Genomic DNA, 21891 nt, shown 5'->3' with positions numbered 1-21891 from the left:
TTAGCATTACTTATTTTCTAAAATTCGATGTCAACTAATGCGGACGGAGGGACCATCAATTACAAGGTCAAGCAATTTAATTCTATTTCTAAAATAAGCAAAACACAGTGGACTACCTACACAAATTGTCTTTCCATCAAAATATAATCATTTTAAGCCCATCCATATGTTAATTACAAGGCCAAGCAATCCTATTTTTAAAAATGGCACGATATTTTCAGTGGACTCTCTAACGGAATTATTATTCTCAGTTGAGTTTCTCATAAAATTATTATTTAAAGGCATTTCAGAAACCCTTTCTCCTTACAAACCAAAAATGGTGTTGGCTGTGCTACTCTCCGCCTCCATCTTCCTCAACAAATGGCACCGCAGCAACTCCCCGAAGCTCCCGCTCCTCGGAAACCTCCACCAGTGGGCTCAGCCTTCCACAAATCCATCCAGTCACTCTCCCTCCGCTACGGCCCCCTCATGCTTCTCCACTTCGGCAAGGTCCCCGTCCTCATCGCCTCCTCAGCTGAGGAGGCGGCGCGTGAGATCATGAAACACCAGGACTTAATCTTCTTAAACTGGCCCCAGCTCAGCATGTTAATTATGGAGCCTAAAATATCTCCTACCATGTTTAGGATTTGTTTCCTTGAAGTATATTTCCTTGTGATAGATTTATTCCTTAAAAGATATTTCCTTATTGAATATGTTTCCTAGTTTGACTAGAATTAGGGCTCTCTAGTTACTTATAAATAGAGGTGCTCCCTCATTGTTAAATCATCATGAAATTATATAGTGAAATCCCTGGCTTGGCATCGCCCCCAGACGTAGATACACATTGTATCGAACTGGGTAAACAACTTCTTGTGTTGATTCTCTTTCATATTCGTGATTGCCTGTGTTTATTTCCCAACAACTGGTATCAAGAGCCTAGGGTTTAAGAGGCAGAAATCACGATGGGGATCGACGAGAAAATTGCTGTAGAGAAGTTCGATGGATCTGATTTCGGATTTTGGAAGATGCAGATTGAGGATTACCTGTACGGTAAAGATCTCTAGAAGCCTTTAAAAACCAAACCCGAAAAGATGGAACATGAGGAGTGGGAGCTGCTGGACAGAAAAGCGATGAGCGCGATTAGGCTATCGTTGTCCAAGGATGTGGCTTATCACACGACTGCAGCAAAGTCGACAAAGGAGATGATAAAGATCTTGGAGGACATGTATCAGAAACCATCAACGGCAAACAAGGTACATCTGATTAGACGATTGTTTAATTTTAGAATGCAAGAGGGAAAGCTGGTGCAACAACATCTCAACGAGTTCAACATGATTACTTCGCAACTGAACTCGGTTAATATAAAATTCGATGATGAAATTCGTGCCCTGATTTTGCTATCGTCTCTGCCTGAGAGTTGGGCTGGCACAGTGACAGCAGTTACTGCTGCAGAGACAAAACTAACAGTTGACAGAGTAAGAGATCTGATGATTGGTGAGGAAGTTCGCCGGAGAGAATCAGGATCTTCTACTTCGGGATCAACACTGAATACAGAACAGAGAGGCAGATCGAAGGGAAAGCAAAATCGTGGAAGATCAAATTCCAGAGGAAGGAGTCAATCCAAGAAGGATTTGGATAAAGTTAAATGCTGGAATTGTGATGAGTTTGGGCATTTTAGAAATCAATGTGAGGCACCGAAGAAGTATAAGAATAAGGATCAGAAGGACAAGAAGACAGCAAACGCTACCATGTCTGATGACGATGGCGAGGCGTTGGTCTTGAGCATCAGTAGTCCGATGGAATCGTGGGTATTGGATTCTGGGGCGTCGTTTCACTCCTGCAGCAATGTGGAGATAATGGAAGACTGCGTTTCTGGCGATTTTGGGAAGGTACATCTGGCTGATGACGAGCCCTTAGATATCGTGGGAAAGGGAAACGTGAAGGTAGTGACGTCCAATGGATCCGTAATAAAACTGAATGGAGTCAGACACATTCCTGGATTGCAGAGAAGTTTGATTTCGATTGGGCAGCTTGATGCAGAAGGGTACACCGTGACGTTTGGCTGCAACAATTGGAAGATTACCAAGGGAGCTATGATAGTAGCTCGAGGTAAGAAGGAGGGTACGTTGTATACCACAACTAACTCCAAAGATTGCATTGATATTGCAAGTGAGGCAAATAATGCAGATTTGTGGCACTGTCGTCTTGGCCACATGAGCGAGAAAGGGATGAAGATAATGTGCTCAAGAGGTTTACTGCCTGGCTTGAAAACTGTTGAAGTTGGCCTGTGCGAGGATTGCGTGTTTGGGAAACAGAAAAGGGTGAGTTTCTCAAGAGGAGGCAGAAAATTGAAGACACAGAAGTTGGAGATGGTCCACACTGATCTTTGGGGACCAGCACCTGTGAAGTCCCCAGGAGGCTCTGAATATTATATGACTTTCATCGACGACTCTACTCGAAAGCTATGGGTTTATTTTCTGAAGAGTAAATCCGATGCGTTTGACGCTTTCAGGAAATGGAAAGCCCTTGTTGAAACTGAAACCGGGATGAAGGTGAAGTGTCTAAGATCCGATAATGGAGGAGAATATGAACTTGCAAAGTTCAAGGAATTCTGCGCCGAGAATGGAATCCGCATGGAGAAAACTGTGAAAGGAACTCCACAGCAGAATGGAATCGCAGAGCGCATAAACAGAACGTTGAATGAGCGAGCAAGATGCATGAGGTTGAAAAGTGGATTGCCAAAGAGTTTTTGGGCAGATGCAGTCAACACAGCTGCATTCCTAATTAATAGAGGTCTATCAGTTCCCTTGGAGTTTCGGATACCCGAGGAGGTTTGGACAGGAAAAGAGGTAAATCTATCTTTCCTACGCATCTTTGGTTGTGTTGCTTATGCTCATGTTAGTTCCGTTGAGAGAAGTAAGTTGGATGCTAAATCTATTAAGTGTACGTTCATTGGTTATGGAGGCGATGAGTTCGGTTATAGACTCTGGGATGAGCAGAACCGTAAGGTTATTCGCAGTAGAGATGTCATCTTCAATGAACAGGTATTGTACAAGGATAGATTGGAGGCGTCAAGTCCCAGCAGTTCTGAGCCACAAGTGGTCGAGCTAGACATCTCAAACTCGAGTGGGAGCAAGGAGAGTCAGAATGCTGAAGAGGTGCTTGAAGAAGAACCAAGCACTCCACCACCGACTATTCCGCTGCTTAAATCGACTAGAGAGCGACGTGCACCTGATAGGTACTCGCCCTCTAATTTTTATTTGTTACTTACTGATGGTGGTGAGCCCGAGTGTTATGCAGAGGCAGGAGAAGGCCCTGATAAACGAAGGTGGAAAATTTCCATGGATGACGAGTTTGCATCTCTTCTCCTAAATGGCACATGGGAGCTTGTGGAACTTCCTAAAGGGAAAAAGGCATTGCATTGCAAGTGGGTCTATCGAATCAAAGGTGAAGCTGATGGTAGCAAGCGCTACAAGGCTAGGCTGGTTGTCAAGGGATTTGAGCAACGATACGGTATTGATTATACAGATGTGTTCACTCCTGTTGTGAAACTAACTACTATTCGTTTAGTGTTGAGTATGGTAGTTGCAGAAAATCTATTGTTACATCAGATGGATGTAAAGACGGCATTCCTTCATGGTGATTTGGAGGATGAGTTGTACATGACACAGCCTGAAGGATTCATAGTAAAAGGAATGGAAAACCTTGTATGCAAATTGAAGAAGAGCTTGTATGGTTTAAAGCAAGCTCCAAAGCAGTGGTACAAGAAGTTTGATGGATTCATGATGGAGATTGGCTATAAAAGATGCTACGCTGACCATTGTTGTTACTACAAGAGGTTTGACAAGAGCTATCTTATTCTGTTATTATATGTTGATGATATGTTGATCGCCGGAGGTGATCAAAAGGAGATGGATAAGTTGAAAAGGCAATTGTCTGAACGATTCTCCATGAAAGATCTTGGAGAGGCTAATCAAATTTTGGGCATGAGAATCGAGCGTGACAAGGCGGCAGGAAAATTGTATCTTTCGCAAGCTGCTTACATTGGTAAGGTTTTGGAAAGATTCAACATGGATAATTCGAAGCCAGTAAGTGTGTCTTTGGGCAGTCACTTTAAGCTGTCGAAGAAGGAGTCGCCGAGTACAAAAGAAGAACGTGCTGAAATGAAGAAAATTCCTTATGCTTCAGCAATTGGCAGTATTATGTATGCAATGGTGTGTACGAGGCCTGATATTGCACAAGCAGTGGGAGTAGTGAGCCGGTTCATGGGTGATCCGGGCAAGCAACATTGGGAAGCAGTTAAATGGATCCTTCGATACTTGAGAGGTACTACAGAAAGCGTCTTATGTTTCAATGGCAAGAATGTCGAGCTGGCAGGTTATGTGGATGCAGACTTGGCGTCCAATGATCTTGATGGGAGAAGAAGCACAACCGGGTATGTATTTACTTATGGTGGTACTGCTATTTCATGGACTTCTAATTGCAGAAGACTGTTGCTTTGTCTACTACGGAGGCTGAATATGTAGCTGCGACAGAGGCAAGCAAGGAGATGGTGTGGTTGCAGAGTTTCTTAGATGAACTTGGGAAGGAGAACAAGAGTAGCATACTCTACAGTGATAGTCAGAGTGCTATTTTCTTGGCGAAGAATCCAGCGTTTCATTCTAGGACAAAGCATGTGGAGTTGAAATATCATTACATCTGACACCTAGTGGAGATGAAAATCCTGCAACTTGTGAAGATACTTGGAAGTGAGAATCCTGCAGACATGTTTACTAAGGTGGTGACCTTAGAGAAATTGAAGCTATGCATAGCTTCAATTGGCCTTGGAACTTGAAGAGAAGGTTAGGCGATGCTAAGCGGATGAAGGGATGAGATCACGAGGAAATGGTTGTTTAGGAGTTGTTAGTCTCCAAGTGGGAGATTGTTAATTATGGAGCCTAAAATATCTCCTACCATGTTTAGGATTTGTTTTCTTGAAGTATATTTCCTTGTGATAGATTTATTCCTTAAAAGATATTTCCTTATGGAATATGTTTCCTAGTTTGACTAGAATTAGGGCTCTCTAGTTACTTATAAATAGAGGTGCTCCCTCATTGTTAAATCATCCTGAAATTATATAGTGAAATCCCTGGCTTGGCATCGCCCCCAGACGTAGATACACATTGTATCGAACTGGGTAAACAACTTCTTGTGTTCATTCTCTTTCATATTCGTGATTGCCTGTGTTTATTTCCCAACACAGCATCGCGAGCCGGCTGTTCTACAACAACCGGGGCGTGGTGTTCGCGCCGTATGGAGAGTACTGGCGGCAGAACCGCAGCATATGCGTGATTCATCTGCTGAGCAGCAAAAGGGTTCAGTCCTATCGCCGCGTGAGGGAGGAAGAGACTTCCCTCTTGGTCAAAAAGATCAGAAAATTGGGTGCTTCTTCAAAGCCTGTGAACTTGAACGGCCTCATTCAGTCTCTGACGAATGATGTGATTAGTAGGGTGGCGATGGGGAAGAAGTATGGTTTGGGGAGTGATACGAGGGAGATTTATGAGGATCTTGGGTTGTTGTTGTCGATTGTACCTCTGTGGGAGTACATTCCGTGTTTGAATTGGACTAGAAGGTTTGATGGTTTGGATAAGAGAGTAGATAGAGTGGCTAAGGAGATGGATGGATAAGTTTCTGGAATCTGTGCTTCAAGAACATAGGGTTAGGGAGAGGTGATGGTGGTGATCTGGATTTTGTGGACGTATTGCTGAGAGAATGCCACCCGCAGCCCCATTGAAGATGACTCTATCAAAGGCTTCGTTTTGGTATGAATACTTTTCCTTTACATTTCTATGCTTTCTTATAGAAACAAAATAATGTTAGGAGTCTGACTAATTTTTCGTTTTCTTACTTTGGCTCAACACTGAGTTATAAAAACTTTTATGGAAAATGGATGGAAGAAGTTAGTGGAATGTGAATGAAGTAAGCTAGTTATATTTAAAATCTATTTATCATAAATGTTATAAATGAACACAATTGTTGATAACTTTCATCAATTTAATTTACGGTAGAAAAAGAACTAAAGCAGTTTTGGTTGGGGTTGTTTCATCTTATTCTATCTGCCCCAGTATGTATATATGTGTGATTAATTTTTCTATTGAAGGATATGTTTGCTGCTGGAACTGATACGTCATTCACATCTCTTGAGTGGGCGATGTCGGAGCTGATACGAAATCCGAAAGCTATGAAAACTTTGCAAAATGAAGTGAGAGAAGTAGCTGGAAGCAAGGAAGAAATTAATGAGCAAGACTTGGATAAAATGCCTTATTTGAAAGCGGTGTTGAAGGGGAATCTAAGGATGCATCCACCGGTTCCAGTGCTAAGCCCTCGTGAATTAATTAAAGATACAAAAGTATTGGTCTATGACGTTGCATTTGGTACGCGTGTGATGATTAATGTTGGGGCAATTTCAAAGGACCCGTCACTGTGGGAAAATCCTGAGGAATTTCGTCCGGAGAGGTTCCTTGAATCAAGCAGAGACTTCAGAGGTCTGCATTTTGAGTTTATTTTGTTTGGGGCAGGCAGGAGGGGCTGCCCTGGTACTACGTTCGCAGTGGCGGTGATTGAGCTTGCATTAGCCAAGTTGGTACACAAATTAGACTTCACATCACCTAATGGAGCAAAAATGGAAGAGTTAGATATGAGTGAATCTAATGCAATCACAGTCCATAAAAAGTCTCCTTTTGGTAGCTACTCCACATGTTTGTTAGGTAATGCAGTGCTATTTTAAAAATTGGACTCGATCAATTGGTTCAACTATGAACTGCTGTGTTGCCCCGTCTAATTTAGACATAAAGACTGCATAATAATTGTACCATCTTGTACCAAAAAAGTGAAATTGCAGTTATATTGCATATGAAATTATTCCATAATATCCATGAATTTTGTGTATAATGCAATGCAATGCTATTACATATGTAAACATGCTTCTTTTGAATGTTGCATGCATTACATATATATGTATGCACTAAGATTAATGCATTTATGTAGTTTTGAATTCATTGAGCTGTTCGTTTCATTTTTTATGATTTTATAACTAGATAATGTAACAACAATTGAATTGGTGGAGTGGTGGTAACTCCGTGATGAAGTTGGACTTACATACATGAGGTCTAGTGTTCAAATAACACTGTTAACGCCGTCTTCCTCTGTTTCTTGTCATATTTGTATGTGGATAAATGGCTATTTAATTTAAAAAGTAAAAAACAATCTAAATATAATTTTGAAATAAACATGTTCTCTATAAATATTGATATTTTTTACTAGTTTAAGATGACAGAATAGCCACTGCAAATGTAATCCCGGGGCAGTCCCTCCTGCCAGATCCAAATGGGATCAACTCGAAATGCAGACCTTTGTAATCTATGCTCGTATCAAGGAACCTCTCTAGATAAAATTCTTCAGGATTTTCCTTTAGGCACGGACCCCTAGCAATTGCCCAAGCATTGATCAGGACACGCGTGCCAGATGCAACGTCGTAACCTAGTACTTTTGTGTCATGAGTTGATTCTCGAGGGATTAGTAATGGGACGGGTAAATGCAGCCTTAGACTCTCCTTGATCACTGCTTTTAGATAAGGCATTTTTTTGTCTTCCTCTTCTATTATCCCCTTGCTTTCGACAACCTTTCTTACTTCGTTTTGCAGAGTTTTCATGGTTGTTGGATTCCTTATCAGCTCCACCATTGTCCACTCTATAGTTGTTGATGATGTATCGGTTCTAGAAACAAACATGTTCTGTAATAATTAAGAATAAAAAGCAATTAATGTTTTAGAAAGCAGGCCAACAAGACTATTGGTTAGTGGTGCAACCGATCGGACCTGTCTGACCATTAGTTGAGCCAGAACGTTATATAAAGTAAATAAATTACTATATAAATACTTCATGATGTAACACAAATAGAAAGGTGGAAAATTCATACCAAGATAACAGCTTTGATAGCATCATCTTCAACAGGAGAGCTATTTCGATTGTCTCTTTGAAACTGCATCAATATGTCCACAAAATCAAACCCTATACGGTCATTATTATTATTTATCATATTTCTATTATTTTGCCTATTAGTATTATATTATCATATCTTTCCTATGTATTGTTTTCTTGTTCTCTAAGTCAAGGTAGTCTTATAAATATGAGACATTGTATTCTTCTCATTCAATCAAGAAATAACATATTTTCCCAATTTTTACCGTCTTCTTTAATTTTCTGCAAACCCTAATCGGAGCTGATCTCGGGGAGAGCCCGGGACATCCTCCATTATCTTTCCGTCGTCGACCTCTCGTCGCCGCCGGAATCTTGTTAAGGGAGTGCACCCTTAACAATTGGTGCTTTCATTGACGCAACTCATGGCTCGCACCAACGAGGAAATCATTTCCCTATGTGACCGGATAATGGCATTCTGCAACAGATTAAACAAGAAGTTGGACGAGTATGGCGAGTTTCCCTCGTCGTTCCACGAACAGCCTGTTCCACAGCCACCATACGGCCACCCGCCGTTAGTCGAGGCGGGATTTCACCCACCGCACGCTCAAACGCCCGACCCCCCGGATTGGCAGCGGCCATACCGGCCTTACGACTGGGCCACACACGTAGCCCATCAGCGGGACAGGTACCTACCGCCGCCTCCATACCAACCGGAGCCACCGTCTGACCTGCCTACAACTTTCGTCGACTGCCATACAACCACGCTTCTACAACACCAAAGCCCCAATTTTTGTGCACAGCCACAACCTGCATACCTACACCCGAACGACGGTATGCCTCGACAGCACATCTGTTGGGATCCACCAGACCAGCGGCAGGCGCTCGCAGCCACGCCGACGCGCTACACGATCGCCGGTTATCAAGACCTTCTACCCGAATACCACCAGCCCTCGCGAGGCTCGAACTAGTGCGGCCATACCTCCCCACAGCCACGTCAATCTACGAGCCGGGATCTGCCAGGACAACCAACTCAGCATGGAATTTTGGCTTACGATTGGCAGCCCCCGACCGACTGGCCACCACCACCACCACCACCCACATATGAGCCTGATCCCTACTGTCAGCTGCATTCGTTCCCGCCCAAACAGTCGCTCCAGCAGCACACCTATTGGCAGCAAAACCATCAGCACCAGGAGCCCGTGCTTGACCAGCCACCGCCGCCACGCTGGCCCCCCTGTTGGCATCCACCGAGCCACCTCCGTTCAGCAGCACCGCTGCCTGCTGCCCCAGCACCAGCCGCGATCTTCCTGCCGTGCGGCCCAGATATAAGGTATGGTTCAATAGAGCCCCTTGCCGATGATATTGATGATCATGAATCAGTACAATCACGTTAAATAATTTATGATGATATTGTAATCAAGATCCAATTGGTGATGAAGAGGTATTGACAGAAGTTGAGGAATTTTTGCAAGTAACTAATGAAAAATAATTTGATCTGGATCCGTCGAATGTGATTGCACAGAAAGATGTTATTCACTCTAGTGTTGATGTTAGTGGATCAATTTATGGCAATAATGATGACATATATGATTCGTGTAATGTGGTTTTTGCATGCCAAAAACCTACGCACGATGTGGAGCATGATAGGGTGGATAGTACAATGTTAGGCAATTGGTTTGATTCTTTGAAAGAGGACATACATGGTTCCATTGAGGATGTGAAGAAAGTAATTGCCTGTGTATATGTGGATTTTCATGTCGGTAATGTTGCAAGTACTGTACATCATTCAACAAAGCTCGACGCCTTTGTAAAAAAAAGAGAAACTTTTAGGCTCAAGCTTATTAATTAACATGGCAAGGAGTCTGCCGTTATCTCGACGTCTTCTTTAATTTTCTGCAAACCCTAATCGGAGCTGATCTCGGGGAGAGGCCGGGACCCGTCCGCCGTTATCTTTCCGTCGTCGACCTCTCGTCGCCGCCGGAGTCTTGTTAAGGGAGTGCACCCTTAACACCCTCCATCATCGATGTCCTCTCTCTCCTCTCTATCTCTGTGTTCTTGAATCACAATATCCAAAAACTCATCAAACGCTATAGTAACTATGTCGATTCTTCGATCCAAACTGTCGAACCGTCTAGTCCAATCCAACCATGGTATGTACTCCCACAGAGGAGACACGCCTATCAACTCCTCAAACTCTGCTAAAAGTTCACTGAAATTTCTTCCTTCGTCGTGCTTCTTCCCCAACGCTACCCTATATGCAAACAATGACAAACGCAGAAAAAAATTATTAATAGCAACTCAACTATTTATACATGTTTTAAAATAGAAATATACTCCCTCTGTCTCATAGATATAGACCATTTAGAATTGACACGGGTTTTAATACATAATTGATAAAATAAGTTATTACTGTAAATTAGTTAGCACACTAACACAACCCTATATGTATATATATAAATGGTAAAAAGGTAATAGCCGTTACTATCATGAACGTTAGACATTTCCGGTTTTCTCATTATCTTGTACACTTTAAAATTGGTTAAAAAAATCATGAACTTTGATCAATCATTTCAATTTTCCAACCCGACCTGACCCTGTTTTTTTGGGCCTAATTTGGCAGACATGGCATGCCAATAAATCTACATGGATATGATGAACTTATAATGAACCAAAACAGCGTTGTTTAGGTTCATTAGATCAATTTTTAGTTAATTTATTTTATTTTATTTAATGTATCAATGAACTCTCTCTCCATACTCTGGTCTCCACTGCCGCATTATAATTAATTAATGCGTCGACAATGTTAATCGCCTTTGCATCGTCACCGGTCTACAACATCAACAAAAATTATTTCCATTCTCGAAAGCTAATCGACCCCTCTGCGCCACTCGTTCTTGAAAAGGGACTAAACTTAATTCCCAATCCAAATTGTGTACAATTTTACTGCATTATTCTTTCCCATTGACACAAAGTCACAAACATACCACCAATTGTAAGTCCATAAAATATCAATTGCAAGTTCAAATTAGTACATAAAATAGTAGCATTAGATTAAATAATGATCTAATCTTGCCATCTAACAATAGTGTTTGTACAAAAAACAAATGAAAACAACACTAGTTTACAAAATAGATTGAGGTTAGGTTCCCATCTACAAGCACTATCTTCATCAAATCGCTAGTCCTATTTTTAGACGACGAATGTGGCCATGTTAGTGGATCAAGTGTACATGGTGGAGGAAGGGTAGACCGCTCGCTTCATCACCTTGAACCCGCATTGGCCCCCCGAGGCAAGGTGGTTCCCCATCACTGAATGAGAAGCACCACGCCCTCAAGTAGTTGGTGTGGTTGTCCATTTCCACCACATACTTGACATTAGGTTTTAGGGTTGCGTGAGTTGTGGGCAGGAGGAAAAGGATGAGGACGAGGACGAGTGTGGCCGTCGCGAGGAAGATGGAGGTGATGGTGCTTGTGGATTTCATGTCGTTGCTCTCTCTTCTCTTCCCGCTTTTTAATTAACAAATTACTATAATTAGAATTTACTACTTCATTCTCTAAAAAATAGTATACTATCATGATTAAAATTTCTACTTTTTCTTTCATTTCGTTGATGATAAATATTGATAAGGATCCCTAATGTTATAGTAGCAACTAAATTTTAATATATTCAGTTTCAGAGAAAAATACGAAGACAAAAAGTACTATACCGGAAAATCTAATCACAAGTTGTTTAAATTTAAACTGCAATGATATTACACTTATTGATAAGAATTTATACTGTAATTACTAAATTTTAATGTAAAATTTACATCTGTCGTTCACATTGATCACATATATTTTAATGTAAAATTAGTAAATTTTGAGAGATGGAAAAGTGGTGTGTCATATTACCTAAAATAAAAAAAGATAAATTTTTATAGAAAAATCAAAATGAAATAAAAAATTGCTTATAGAGGAATGTTACTATATGTTTAAATCGCACAAAAAGCAACTTAACATCAATTTGATGTTTTGCCGATGTTGTAGGATTGAATGAGAGGATTATATCTGGTAAAACATTTATCTAATATCGAATACTTTGACAACACATAAAGCTAGAATTGATTTTTTTTCTTTAAAAATCAAATAGTACTATAAATTAAATTAAACAAATAGGAGTATAAAAAATTTTGGTTGAACATGCTGGAATCTCGCAATACCCCTGCATATAATCTGACATGCATAGCGTATGGCAGGGGCGGACGCAGAAATAAATACGAATATGAGCTAAATTTTCTAAATTTTATCTAAAAATATATTTTCAAGTAATTTAGATTAGCAATAGGCTTTTATACTATAATATGTGTACAACATTTTAAAATTTTATAATTGAATTTTTTAAAAACATTGGATTCATTAGTGGCTAGAGTCCTCCCCTTTATATGTAGTTCCGCCCCTGCGTATGGGTATGGATGCAGAATAAATGAAATTGATCGATTCGGTTTTGTAATTAAGAACGAAATCCTAGATTAAAAAAAAATATGCATGTCAATTAAATTACTTTTTTCCTTGTAATTTTCTGGAATTTAAGGCACATAAACAAATGTCCACACATAATAGAATTATAGAAACTAAATACGTACCTCCTTTTTCTCGAAGAGGAAAGAACAACGGGGTTTCGAAAGTAGAGGGGAAGATGTATATTTTATAGAACAAAAGGAAAAGATTTGTGTGTTGTGTTTCCCCTTAGCTTTATCATGCAATCAAATGTTATTAACAATATGCTATTTTTAGACTGCTAACTGCTACCAAAATAACCATACAAAGTCTAATAATGTTTTTTACATCTACCTGTAAAATAATTAAAAGAAATTTATCTTATAGAGTGAACTACATAAAACGTCCTTGACCTTTCCATTTGTTTCACTCCAGACCCCCGACGTTTAAAAATATCGCCACAGGACTCTGGCGTTTAACATAATCACATATCAGGTATTTGTAGCCATTTTTCGGACCACAATACCCTTATAGCTTGCAGGGCATTTTAGACATTTTACAGGTGCGTTGCAGGCATACTCTGCCCGATGCTGCACTTTTGAAGACATGTCTGCATCGCTGTCAAGTCAAATGTTTGAAATTAATTTCTTAAATGTACTGTGCATTCATTCTTAAATGTTTGAAATTGATTTCTTTTCTTCCTCCTCTCACTGTAATTCAAGCATGAACTGTAATAATTCGTCGTAGTGACTCAATTTAGGTAATTTCTCAAACTCGCAATGAAAATCGGCATTCCATTGTCTGTCGTCGTCTTATCCCTACCGAGTGGGGTCTTTTTTTGGGTGGAATTTGCAGCTGAATTTAGTCGTATTCAATGTAGGGTTTATGTGTGTTGGGATGAAATTCGTCCTTCGAATTGTATTGTGCATTTATTTGTTGATGGTCGAATTAATCTGTGCAATTCCCTCTACATCTGAATTTTGAAGGATATGAAAGTGTGTTGTATTCTCTCACCTCAATTTATCCTCCCATTTTCTTTCATCTACTGCGTGTGGTCCCTGTCGTCGTATACTCATTGTTCAATTCATTCTGTATAGCTGAGCTTGAGATCGCAAACTTGCACTCTGACCCATTTGGGTGCTTTTTGTAGCTCAATTTGGGTGGATTTTGCAGCTGAATCTGGCAATTTAGGGGTTACGTGTGTTATGTGTGTTATACTGCTTTCACCAGGCTATTCTGTTTGGAAAATTTAATTTCATAAATAATGTCGTATAAGTTTTAATATGTTTGGTTTTAATTTCCCATTCACCACGTTCGTGCAATGTCTTCTTCAAGTTCTCAATCGTTCGGGGCAAGCTTCAATTGGGAGTGGCCTCGTCCACATATTGTGATATGTAATCACGATCTCGAGGCCGAGCTTGTGACATCTAGGACGGATGCTAATCCTGGGCGACGTTACTATCGTTGTCCAATATGGAAGGAAGATGAATGCAGATTCTTCCGTTGGTTTGATGCGGGTCTATCGCCAAGTCAAGACACTTACTTTCAAAGAATCAAGCTCGAACGAGACAGGTTTGAAGAACAACTCCGTTGCAAGAATATCGTGGAAGGGGTTCTTGAAGATAAATTGCGCATGAAAAGTGACGAGTGCGAGGATCTGAAGTTAAAATTGAGCATGGAGAGTGAGGAGTGTGCACGTCTTAATTTAGAAATTGTTAGAACCAAAAAAAAGGCCCGAAATCTGAAGATTGTAATATCATTTTTATGAGTTGTAATTATTTTCTTAATGTAATGGTAACACTTTTTCTCTTCAAGCAATAAGGGTGGATTTTTTGGTACTAAATATTTGAAGTTCCATTTGAAGTATACGGGTACGGGGTGAACAAGTGACACTATTAATTGTGTATGAATGAATTTTGACACTAGCGACTGGAATTTCCCGCCTAAGTACATCATACTAACATTTTGAAGTTTTAGTTTTATAATCACAACTGAAGTACGCATGTTCAGTTGAAATACCACCATGCATACAAAACTTTTGGATGAATAACACCCGACGTACAAACCTTGTTGTGAAATACCATCCTACATACAAAGTTAAAATATGTAGTACACGGGCCTTCTCCTATAACATAGTCAAAACACCATTGTTTTACAAGCCACAAACAAAAACCAAGCATAGTATGCAAAATCTGATTAATGTTAGACATAAAGACTTCAAGACACCATTGTTTACATGCCACAAACAAAAACCAACAGGGTTAGATTGACCACCGCGCATATTCAATCCTGATCCCCTCGACGGCCACAGCGTTGCGGCCGAGTCCTGGTCCGACGTGTGCTAGGCCATGGAACAGTGGGATTGGTCTACAACAAACAACAAACCGGTCAGATGGACTGGATTTTTAGGAAATGACAAGTGAAAGATTGATCTTGAATACTACCTCCTGGCTTGACCGCGTAGACCGACGTGTGCTAGGCCTTGAACCAGTGGGATTAGTCTAAACTAAAATATATACTTACTCTTCTTATTAACAATGTTCATATATACTTACTCTTCTTATTAAAAATATAACGAAAATATATTTTGTGTAGTACATAACTATAAATCTTGCCAAAACACTCATGTACAAATTATTTTGTATAATTTTTTTTTATTTTAGTTTATTTAAAATATATTTATAAAATTAAAGCTTTTATTAGTATCTTTAGTTTTATGTGTATTGAATATTTATTGTTAAACTAAACTAAAATAAAAATAAATGGAGAATAAAAGAAATGAATAAGTAATGAGGAAATGGAAGAATAAAGAGAAGGGTACGATAGAAATATTAAACACAAATGCTAAAATATTTTTCAAAGTTAAAAAGTGAAGAAAGGGCAAAAATAGTAGAAATAGTGTAAAAATACTTCAAATGTTATTAATTAAGTCATTATCGAAAACCATTAATAAAGCAATAAGTACTTATTAAATGCAAACTCAATCGTTCATAGACTTTTTTATACTCCCTCGTCCTATAGTAATAAGTCATATTTCTTTTTCCGTTCGTCCCATACAAATAGTCCATATTCATTTATGACAAAAATTTTTCCTCACTTTTACTTTATTTTTTATGGGTCCCACCATTACTACATAATTTCAACTATTTTTTCTCTTTCTCTCTTATTTTACGAGTTATGCATTAAAATTTATGTCAACCTCAATTAGTCTGCTTCTATGGGATGGAGAGAAGTTCACAATACGTCAACTTGAAAATTTTCGAGTCTCCCCCCAGTTGCAACTTTGCCTACCAATGATACATTAATAGTATCACTTTCAACTACATGCCCAAATATTAGGAAAAAAAAGCTCGAGGAGATTAAAAAAAACAAAACAAAAAGCAAAAAACAAACCATAAGATTATACCACTAAATTTGGTTCGCCCTAACATCCCCCACTTGTTCGACTGTTGCTGAGCAGTTTTTGGATATCAAACGGACCTATCCAGAATGTAATTTTAATGTGGCCGATTTTCCCTCTTTTGCAATCAGTTTCGCAAGAGCACCCGCTGCTCTGACTAATTGTCCACCCTTTCCAAGTGTGATTTCTATGTTATGTATGGCCGTGCCTAAGGGCATATCGGTTAAAGTAGATTCCTCTTTTTTATTTTTTCTACAATTATGCTAAAAAAACCTATGGGGTATTAAAAAAAAGAGAGAACATCTTTTTTAGTACATCAACTATCCTAAATGAGCAATTTTGGTGGGTAACATTTTATAATATCTCTTTGATGTCCATCAACTATAAGTTAATATCAATTCAACTACTTTTTCGCTATTTTTCAATAATTTTCGGACGAAAATGCCCTTAAAGCCATGAAGTGCAATTCAATTTACCCTCTCATTTTCATTAAAATATGTCTAATTTATTTTTCTTTCTTTATTCATCCAATTTCTTCTTTTTTCTTTTCCTTTGCCATAAAGACAAATGTTAATTTATGAACAATGCTCCTCCACCACACAACAATATATTCAACACCTCTCTCTCTCTACAAAACACACTTCCTCATGCATGGCTCTTTCACTTCTCTTTGGAATTGCTTATGGAAAGATTGAATATTTAGGGTATCTTGGTTCAAGATTTTGGATCGTTGAAATGAGGTTTATGATTTTTGAGGCGGCGATTTGTTTGGACTGAAATTTTGAATGGTACAAAATTACATATTTTAATGAAGAATATAGAGTAAATTACATATTTTGGGGTCTTTATATTTGAGGTATTCTGGAATAGGGTCTTTTATGGTGAAGGGAAAGAAAAAATTAGAAAGAAGAAATGAGATGAAGAAAGAAGAAGAAATAAATTATATTAGTACTCCCTCCGTCCCCTTAAATATGCAACATTTGGGAATCGACACATGTTTTTATATAGTGTTGTTTTATGAGTTGATGAAGAGAGAATAAAGTAAGAGAGATAAAAAAATTAGAGATAAAGATGTTTCCATTTTATGAAACGTTTTATTTTTAGTGTGACAACCTAAAAAGAAAAACGTTTAATTTTTAATGGAATAAATAGAGTATATTTTAATAAAAAAAAAGAGAGTAGATAACCTTTATTGCTGAGGATACTTTGGTCAAAAAAATAGTGAAAATAATAAAAAAATAGTTAAATTAATATTAAATCATAGTTGACGAATCTCAAAAGATATTATGAAATGTTATAGACCAAATTTGTTATACCAAAAAAGCTTCTAAAAACAAAAGAAAAATAGGAAAAGAAAACCTTTTTTATTTATTTATTTAATGGGTTTCTCTCATCTTAAAAAATTTGTTAAGAAAACCTTTGGGGTTTAGGGTTTAAACTTCCTCTGCAACTGTAAGCTCAATCTCAAAGTCTCCAATGGCAGCTGCTGTAGCATTCCTGCTAGCCAAAACGACACCCCGCTCCCTCTTCAACTCTCCCGCACCATGTCGCTTAGCTAATTATCTCCCCGTAATTTTCAATTCTTTCCTTTCTCAGGGAAGCAATTTCCCTTCCAGAAGCTTCTCCACCGACGCATCCGAATCGATCACTCAGAACTTGAACTCTTCCGTCGCCGCCGCTCTCAATTTCGACAAACGTGTCCCCGCCACCGTCATCACCGGTTTCCTTGGCTCCGGAAAGGTGCGTTATCAACTCTTAAGGCGTGCCTATTTTTCCGATGCGACATCTCTCTCTCTCTGTCAGTGTAATTCCTTTGAAAGGAGAAATGTTTGTCTATTTAAGTTTGTGGAATTATAGTATCGATCTCTTTAAATTTCACTGCTGAATGTATGAGGATACTGCTCTTTTGTTTGTTGAACTTTGTCGTAATTTCGATAAACCGATGCAGACCACGCTTTTGAATCATATATTGACATCTCAACATGGAAAGCGGATTGCTGTCATAGAGAATGAGGTATGGCTTTGTTGCTCGTTTCTTGTCATATAACTAAGCAACTTCTGAAAAATGGACTGTATATTTTGTATAATAATAAGATTCTATACCTTATTTCATTTCCCTGAGTAGTTAAGTAATTAAGCAGAGCTACCAGAATTAGTGTCTCTACCCCGAAGACGAGGATAAGATGCAGAGAGTTTGATGCTCTGTCAAAATCATATAGTTAGATGCTTGTCATCTTTGAAAAGAGAAGAGACGAATCAATCAAGAGGAACTTTTTGGGAAATTATGATATTTAATGTCACACTATCTATATTGAGGTTAATCTTATGATACATGCTGAGTGCAGTTTGGTGAAGTAGATATTGATAGCTCGCTAGTTGCTAGCCATTCTTCATCCAACGAGGAGATTATCATGGTAAATAATGGTTGTCTATGTTGTACGGTGCGTGGAGATCTTGTCAAAATGCTCTTGGAGTTGGTGAAGAATAGGCGAGACAAATTTGACCATATTGTTATTGAAACAACTGGTATGTTAAATGCATGAATTTCGGTATGGAGGTGCTATTTTTTATTTGCGTCCTTGCAGAGAAACTTGTAGAATTTACGTATTGTTGATTATTTTGTCCATTCATCTCTTCACGACTCTGTCTAATTCACACTAATTGACATATGATGAGGTGATGTTTTTTATTTAGGTCTTGCGAAACCTGGTCCTGTGATTGAAACCTTTTACAGCGACGAGCTTCTCTCACGTCATGTGAAACTGGACGGGGTTGTTACTTTAGTGGATTCTGTAAATGCAATCAAACATTTAAATGAAGTTAAGCCTAGATTTGTGGTGAATGAAGCCGTCGAACAAATCGCTTTTGCTGACCGAATTATTATAAACAAAGTATGGATATTTTCAAATTATATGAAGTATTCATACTTTTCATCTATAGCCAATATACGTCCTTTGGAAAGCTTCAATAAGTTCTAGGATCTTGCACTTATCTAATTCTGTTAATATCGGCAGACAGATTTAGCTAGTGAGGCTGAAGTGGAGTTATTGATGAAAAGAGTTAAGGTATGTATTTTTTTTTATTCAAGTTCTTTATGTAAGAATTTATCATCAAAGGTTCTTAAGATGAAAAGTATAAGGCCTAAATATCTAGTTCACTCTTATTTGTTTCACTAGCATGATATTTGCTCATTTTTCAGCATATCAATGGGATGGCACAAATAAAACAAGCGAAATATGGGTTAGTTGACATGGACTTTGTTTTAGGAGTGGGAGGTTATGATCTTGACAGGTATTATAACTTCATCTTCTTTGAAAGTGAAATCGTTGATTGCGACTGGTGTTGTTGTTGTTGTGTTTGTGTGTGTGTGTTTTAAATCTCACCTTTCACTAATTGAAACATTGGTGTGATCATAGTTAGCAGACCATTCCTTTGATATTTAAACGCATTATGTTGTGCAGGATTGAAGCTGAAGTCAAATCAGATTCTCATTGTTCTCATCATCATGAAACTGGACATGGTGAGTATGATATAACTTGCCTAGTTTTAGTCTTGATTTCATACATTGTTCAATGTTCTTATTCCAAACTCTATGTTGAGATACGTGAGACAAACACAGAAAACATATGTAAAAGAGAAACCGTGAATGACTTGAGGTAAACTTATATACAAGCAATGCTTTTTTATTGGAGGCAATCAATTCTTGGCATAGTTGGCTGAGTTGAGCAAATCTAAGCTAGGCCAGTCTGTCATCGTGTTCTCCCTTTGTTTCAGTTTATGACCAGTTCATGAATATTGCTTTATTGAATACATTTCCTGCCATTGTAGGCTTGGCTATGATTCCAGGCTTTAGTGGTTTACATTTTCTTTTTTCCAGTCGAGCTTTAGTGGCTTACTTGTTTTTTAGTATGTTTCTTTTAACTTGAGATCCTTTTACAGAGCATCATCACAAAGGGAAAGATCATGTACATGACTCTTCCGTCTCCAGTGTCAGCATTGTTTCCGAAGGGACCTTAGACCTCGATTATGTAAGGGTTCCTCTTCCTACTCTAATATCAGTTATAGTTGGAAGTCAATTCCAAGTTGTTAACATGCTATGGCTGGTGACTCAACTCAGCTTGATGATTGGCTCGATACATTAGTGGAAGAGAAAGGCGATGATCTTTACAGGATGAAAGGAATATTGTCAGTGAGTGGGTCTGAGCAGCGCTATGTATTCCAGGTCATCATCTTCTTCAACTCTCGATGTTCCTTGGCAAAGTCTTGATATCACACAATTTTGATACGCAATATGTTCTCTTAACAGGCAGTCCATGCTCTTTTCGATGGAAGCCCGGGCAAGGAATGGGGGCCAGACGAGAAACGTACAAACAAACTTGTGTTTATAGGGAGGAACTTGGATGAAACTGCCCTGAGAAAAGGCTTCAATGGCTGCTTAGTTTGAGCAGAGGCTGTCGTTTCATCTGCTTTGTCATTCACAGATAAAAGCCAGTCGTTGGAGTTTGATCGAAACACTTGCAGGTGGAAACTCACGGCCGGGTGTTTTTAGAAGGAGATGCAGAGAGTATAATCAGTTCCATCAAGCTTAATGAAATACACGTGACATCTATTGCTAAAATACTTTCTTACAAAATATGATCAGTTCCATAAAGTTTGACGAAATACACTTAGGGCACCCACAATGGGGCGCCCGATGGCACCATTGTGGGTGCCTGCCATCGGGCGCTCTCGTTGCTCACGGTCAATCCATCGTCCGCGGCGTATAGCGCGGACGATAGGCTATCGTCCGCGCCATTGTGGGAGCGGCGGACGATGTCGCGGACGATAGGTTATCGTCCGCGCTATCGTCCGCCTCATTATGGGCTCCGCGGACGATGGTGGCGGATGATGACACGCGGTTTGGTTTTTTTATAAATACCCTTCATTTGTAACATTTCATTTCGCGATTCCACTCTCGAAACTCACATTTTTTATTACTACGAAATGGATTCATCAAGTCCCAACAGTCCGCTGTTAAGTGGTGAGGCGCGTTGGCCGGGTACAGAACCCGACGAATATCGATCATTCGCCGCTAACACGCAGTACGATCCTGAATTCAACACGGAATCGTATGATTTGTCTGACATGGAGCCGTCACCAAACCGACCCGTCGCCCCCTCCCGCCGCGCCGCCGCCGAGGCCGCCCCATCCGCCGCCCCAGCAAAAAAGAAGCGGAACTGGCAGTGCGCGTACAAGTTGCCACCTTCGAAAGTATGTGAAGAGTACGCCCCCGGCCGTACAAACTACGCGCCGGATGAAACCCTCATATTGGCGAGGTGTTGGGTGGATATATCGGAGGACCCGATATTCGCGAACAACCAGAGGCAGATCGCGTACTGGGAGCGCATTGTCGAGCGCTACAATGAGGCGAAGCCGCCGAGAGCGTACAAACGCCAACGGGAGCAGCTCCGCAAGCACTAGGACCAGGTGAAGAAGCAAATCAACCTGTTCTCGGCGGAGTACGAGAAGTGCGCGTGGGGGCAGGGGAGCGGCGAGAGCTTGAGCGACGTGCGCTCCAAAGCGCTGTTGTCGTACCAGTCCCTGTATGACGAGTTCAAGCACGAGGCCATCTGGGCGCTCTTGAGGAACAAGCAGAAGTTTCAAGGCGGGATTGTGCACACCGGGGCGGTAAAGAGGACGAAGACCACCGAATCTGGTGGTTACACGAGCAGCGACAGCGGTAATCGTCTGGTTGACCTCAACCGGACGTACACGGAGGAAGAGAGTTCCGGGACACCGATGTCCTCCCGGCGTCCCATAGGCGTCAAGGCTGCGAAGGCCAAGGGGAAGGCGTCGGCGACATCATCCTCGACCGCCGCAACCCCATCGCTGTTCCTGACCCCGACCCCGACCCTGACCTCGACGGCCGCCGCGTACGACCAGTTGGCAACAGCCTCGATTGCGAGGACGATGTTGCAGATGCACAAGACCCTCAAGAAGTGTACGGACCCCGAAGAAGCTGAATATCTTCGGGCGTTGATCGATGAGCTGCGTCGGAAGTTGGGAATTGCGTAGATTAGCCGATTTTTTGTGTAAACTT

The 21891-nt window shown here is 40.0% G+C and overlaps 4 protein-coding genes across 4 annotated transcripts; 3 read left to right on the top strand and 1 right to left on the bottom strand.

Moving 5' to 3' along the window:
* The first annotated feature begins 360 nt into the window (after nucleotides 1-360).
* LOC121754608 (cytochrome P450 71A6-like) lies at nucleotides 361-5645 on the top strand. The gene is made up of 2 exons (XM_042149937.1): nucleotides 361-584; nucleotides 5222-5645. The coding sequence occupies exons 1-2, from the start codon at nucleotides 361-363 to the stop codon at nucleotides 5643-5645; spliced, it is 648 nt and encodes a 215-aa protein (XP_042005871.1).
* A 476-nt stretch (nucleotides 5646-6121) lies between these two features.
* On the top strand, nucleotides 6122-6745 carry LOC121754607 (cytochrome P450 71A6-like). Its single transcript, XM_042149936.1, has one exon. The coding sequence runs from the start codon at nucleotides 6122-6124 to the stop codon at nucleotides 6743-6745; it is 624 nt and encodes a 207-aa protein (XP_042005870.1).
* A 537-nt stretch (nucleotides 6746-7282) lies between these two features.
* Nucleotides 7283-8004, bottom strand: LOC121754605 (cytochrome P450 71A6-like). Its single transcript, XM_042149935.1, has 2 exons — nucleotides 7936-8004; nucleotides 7283-7750 (listed from the first exon to the last, which is right to left on the bottom strand). The coding sequence occupies exons 1-2, from the start codon at nucleotides 8002-8004 to the stop codon at nucleotides 7283-7285; spliced, it is 537 nt and encodes a 178-aa protein (XP_042005869.1).
* Nucleotides 8005-17230: 9226 nt separating this feature from the next.
* Nucleotides 17231-20463, top strand: LOC121756502 (P-loop guanosine triphosphatase YjiA-like). Its single transcript, XM_042152057.1, has 10 exons — nucleotides 17231-17552; nucleotides 17761-17826; nucleotides 18158-18338; nucleotides 18507-18703; nucleotides 18827-18877; nucleotides 19012-19103; nucleotides 19274-19332; nucleotides 19752-19840; nucleotides 19930-20034; nucleotides 20119-20463. The coding sequence occupies exons 1-10, from the start codon at nucleotides 17289-17291 to the stop codon at nucleotides 20254-20256; spliced, it is 1242 nt and encodes a 413-aa protein (XP_042007991.1). The 5' UTR covers nucleotides 17231-17288; the 3' UTR covers nucleotides 20257-20463.
* The last annotated feature ends 1428 nt before the right edge of the window (nucleotides 20464-21891 follow it).

This window comes from Salvia splendens, chromosome 11 (assembly GCF_004379255.2).
Source record: "Salvia splendens isolate huo1 chromosome 11, SspV2, whole genome shotgun sequence".
Classification (NCBI taxonomy): Eukaryota; Viridiplantae; Streptophyta; class Magnoliopsida; order Lamiales; family Lamiaceae; genus Salvia; species Salvia splendens.
The sequence above is the reverse complement of the archived record's forward strand: the minus strand, read 5'-3'. Positions and strand labels throughout refer to the sequence as shown.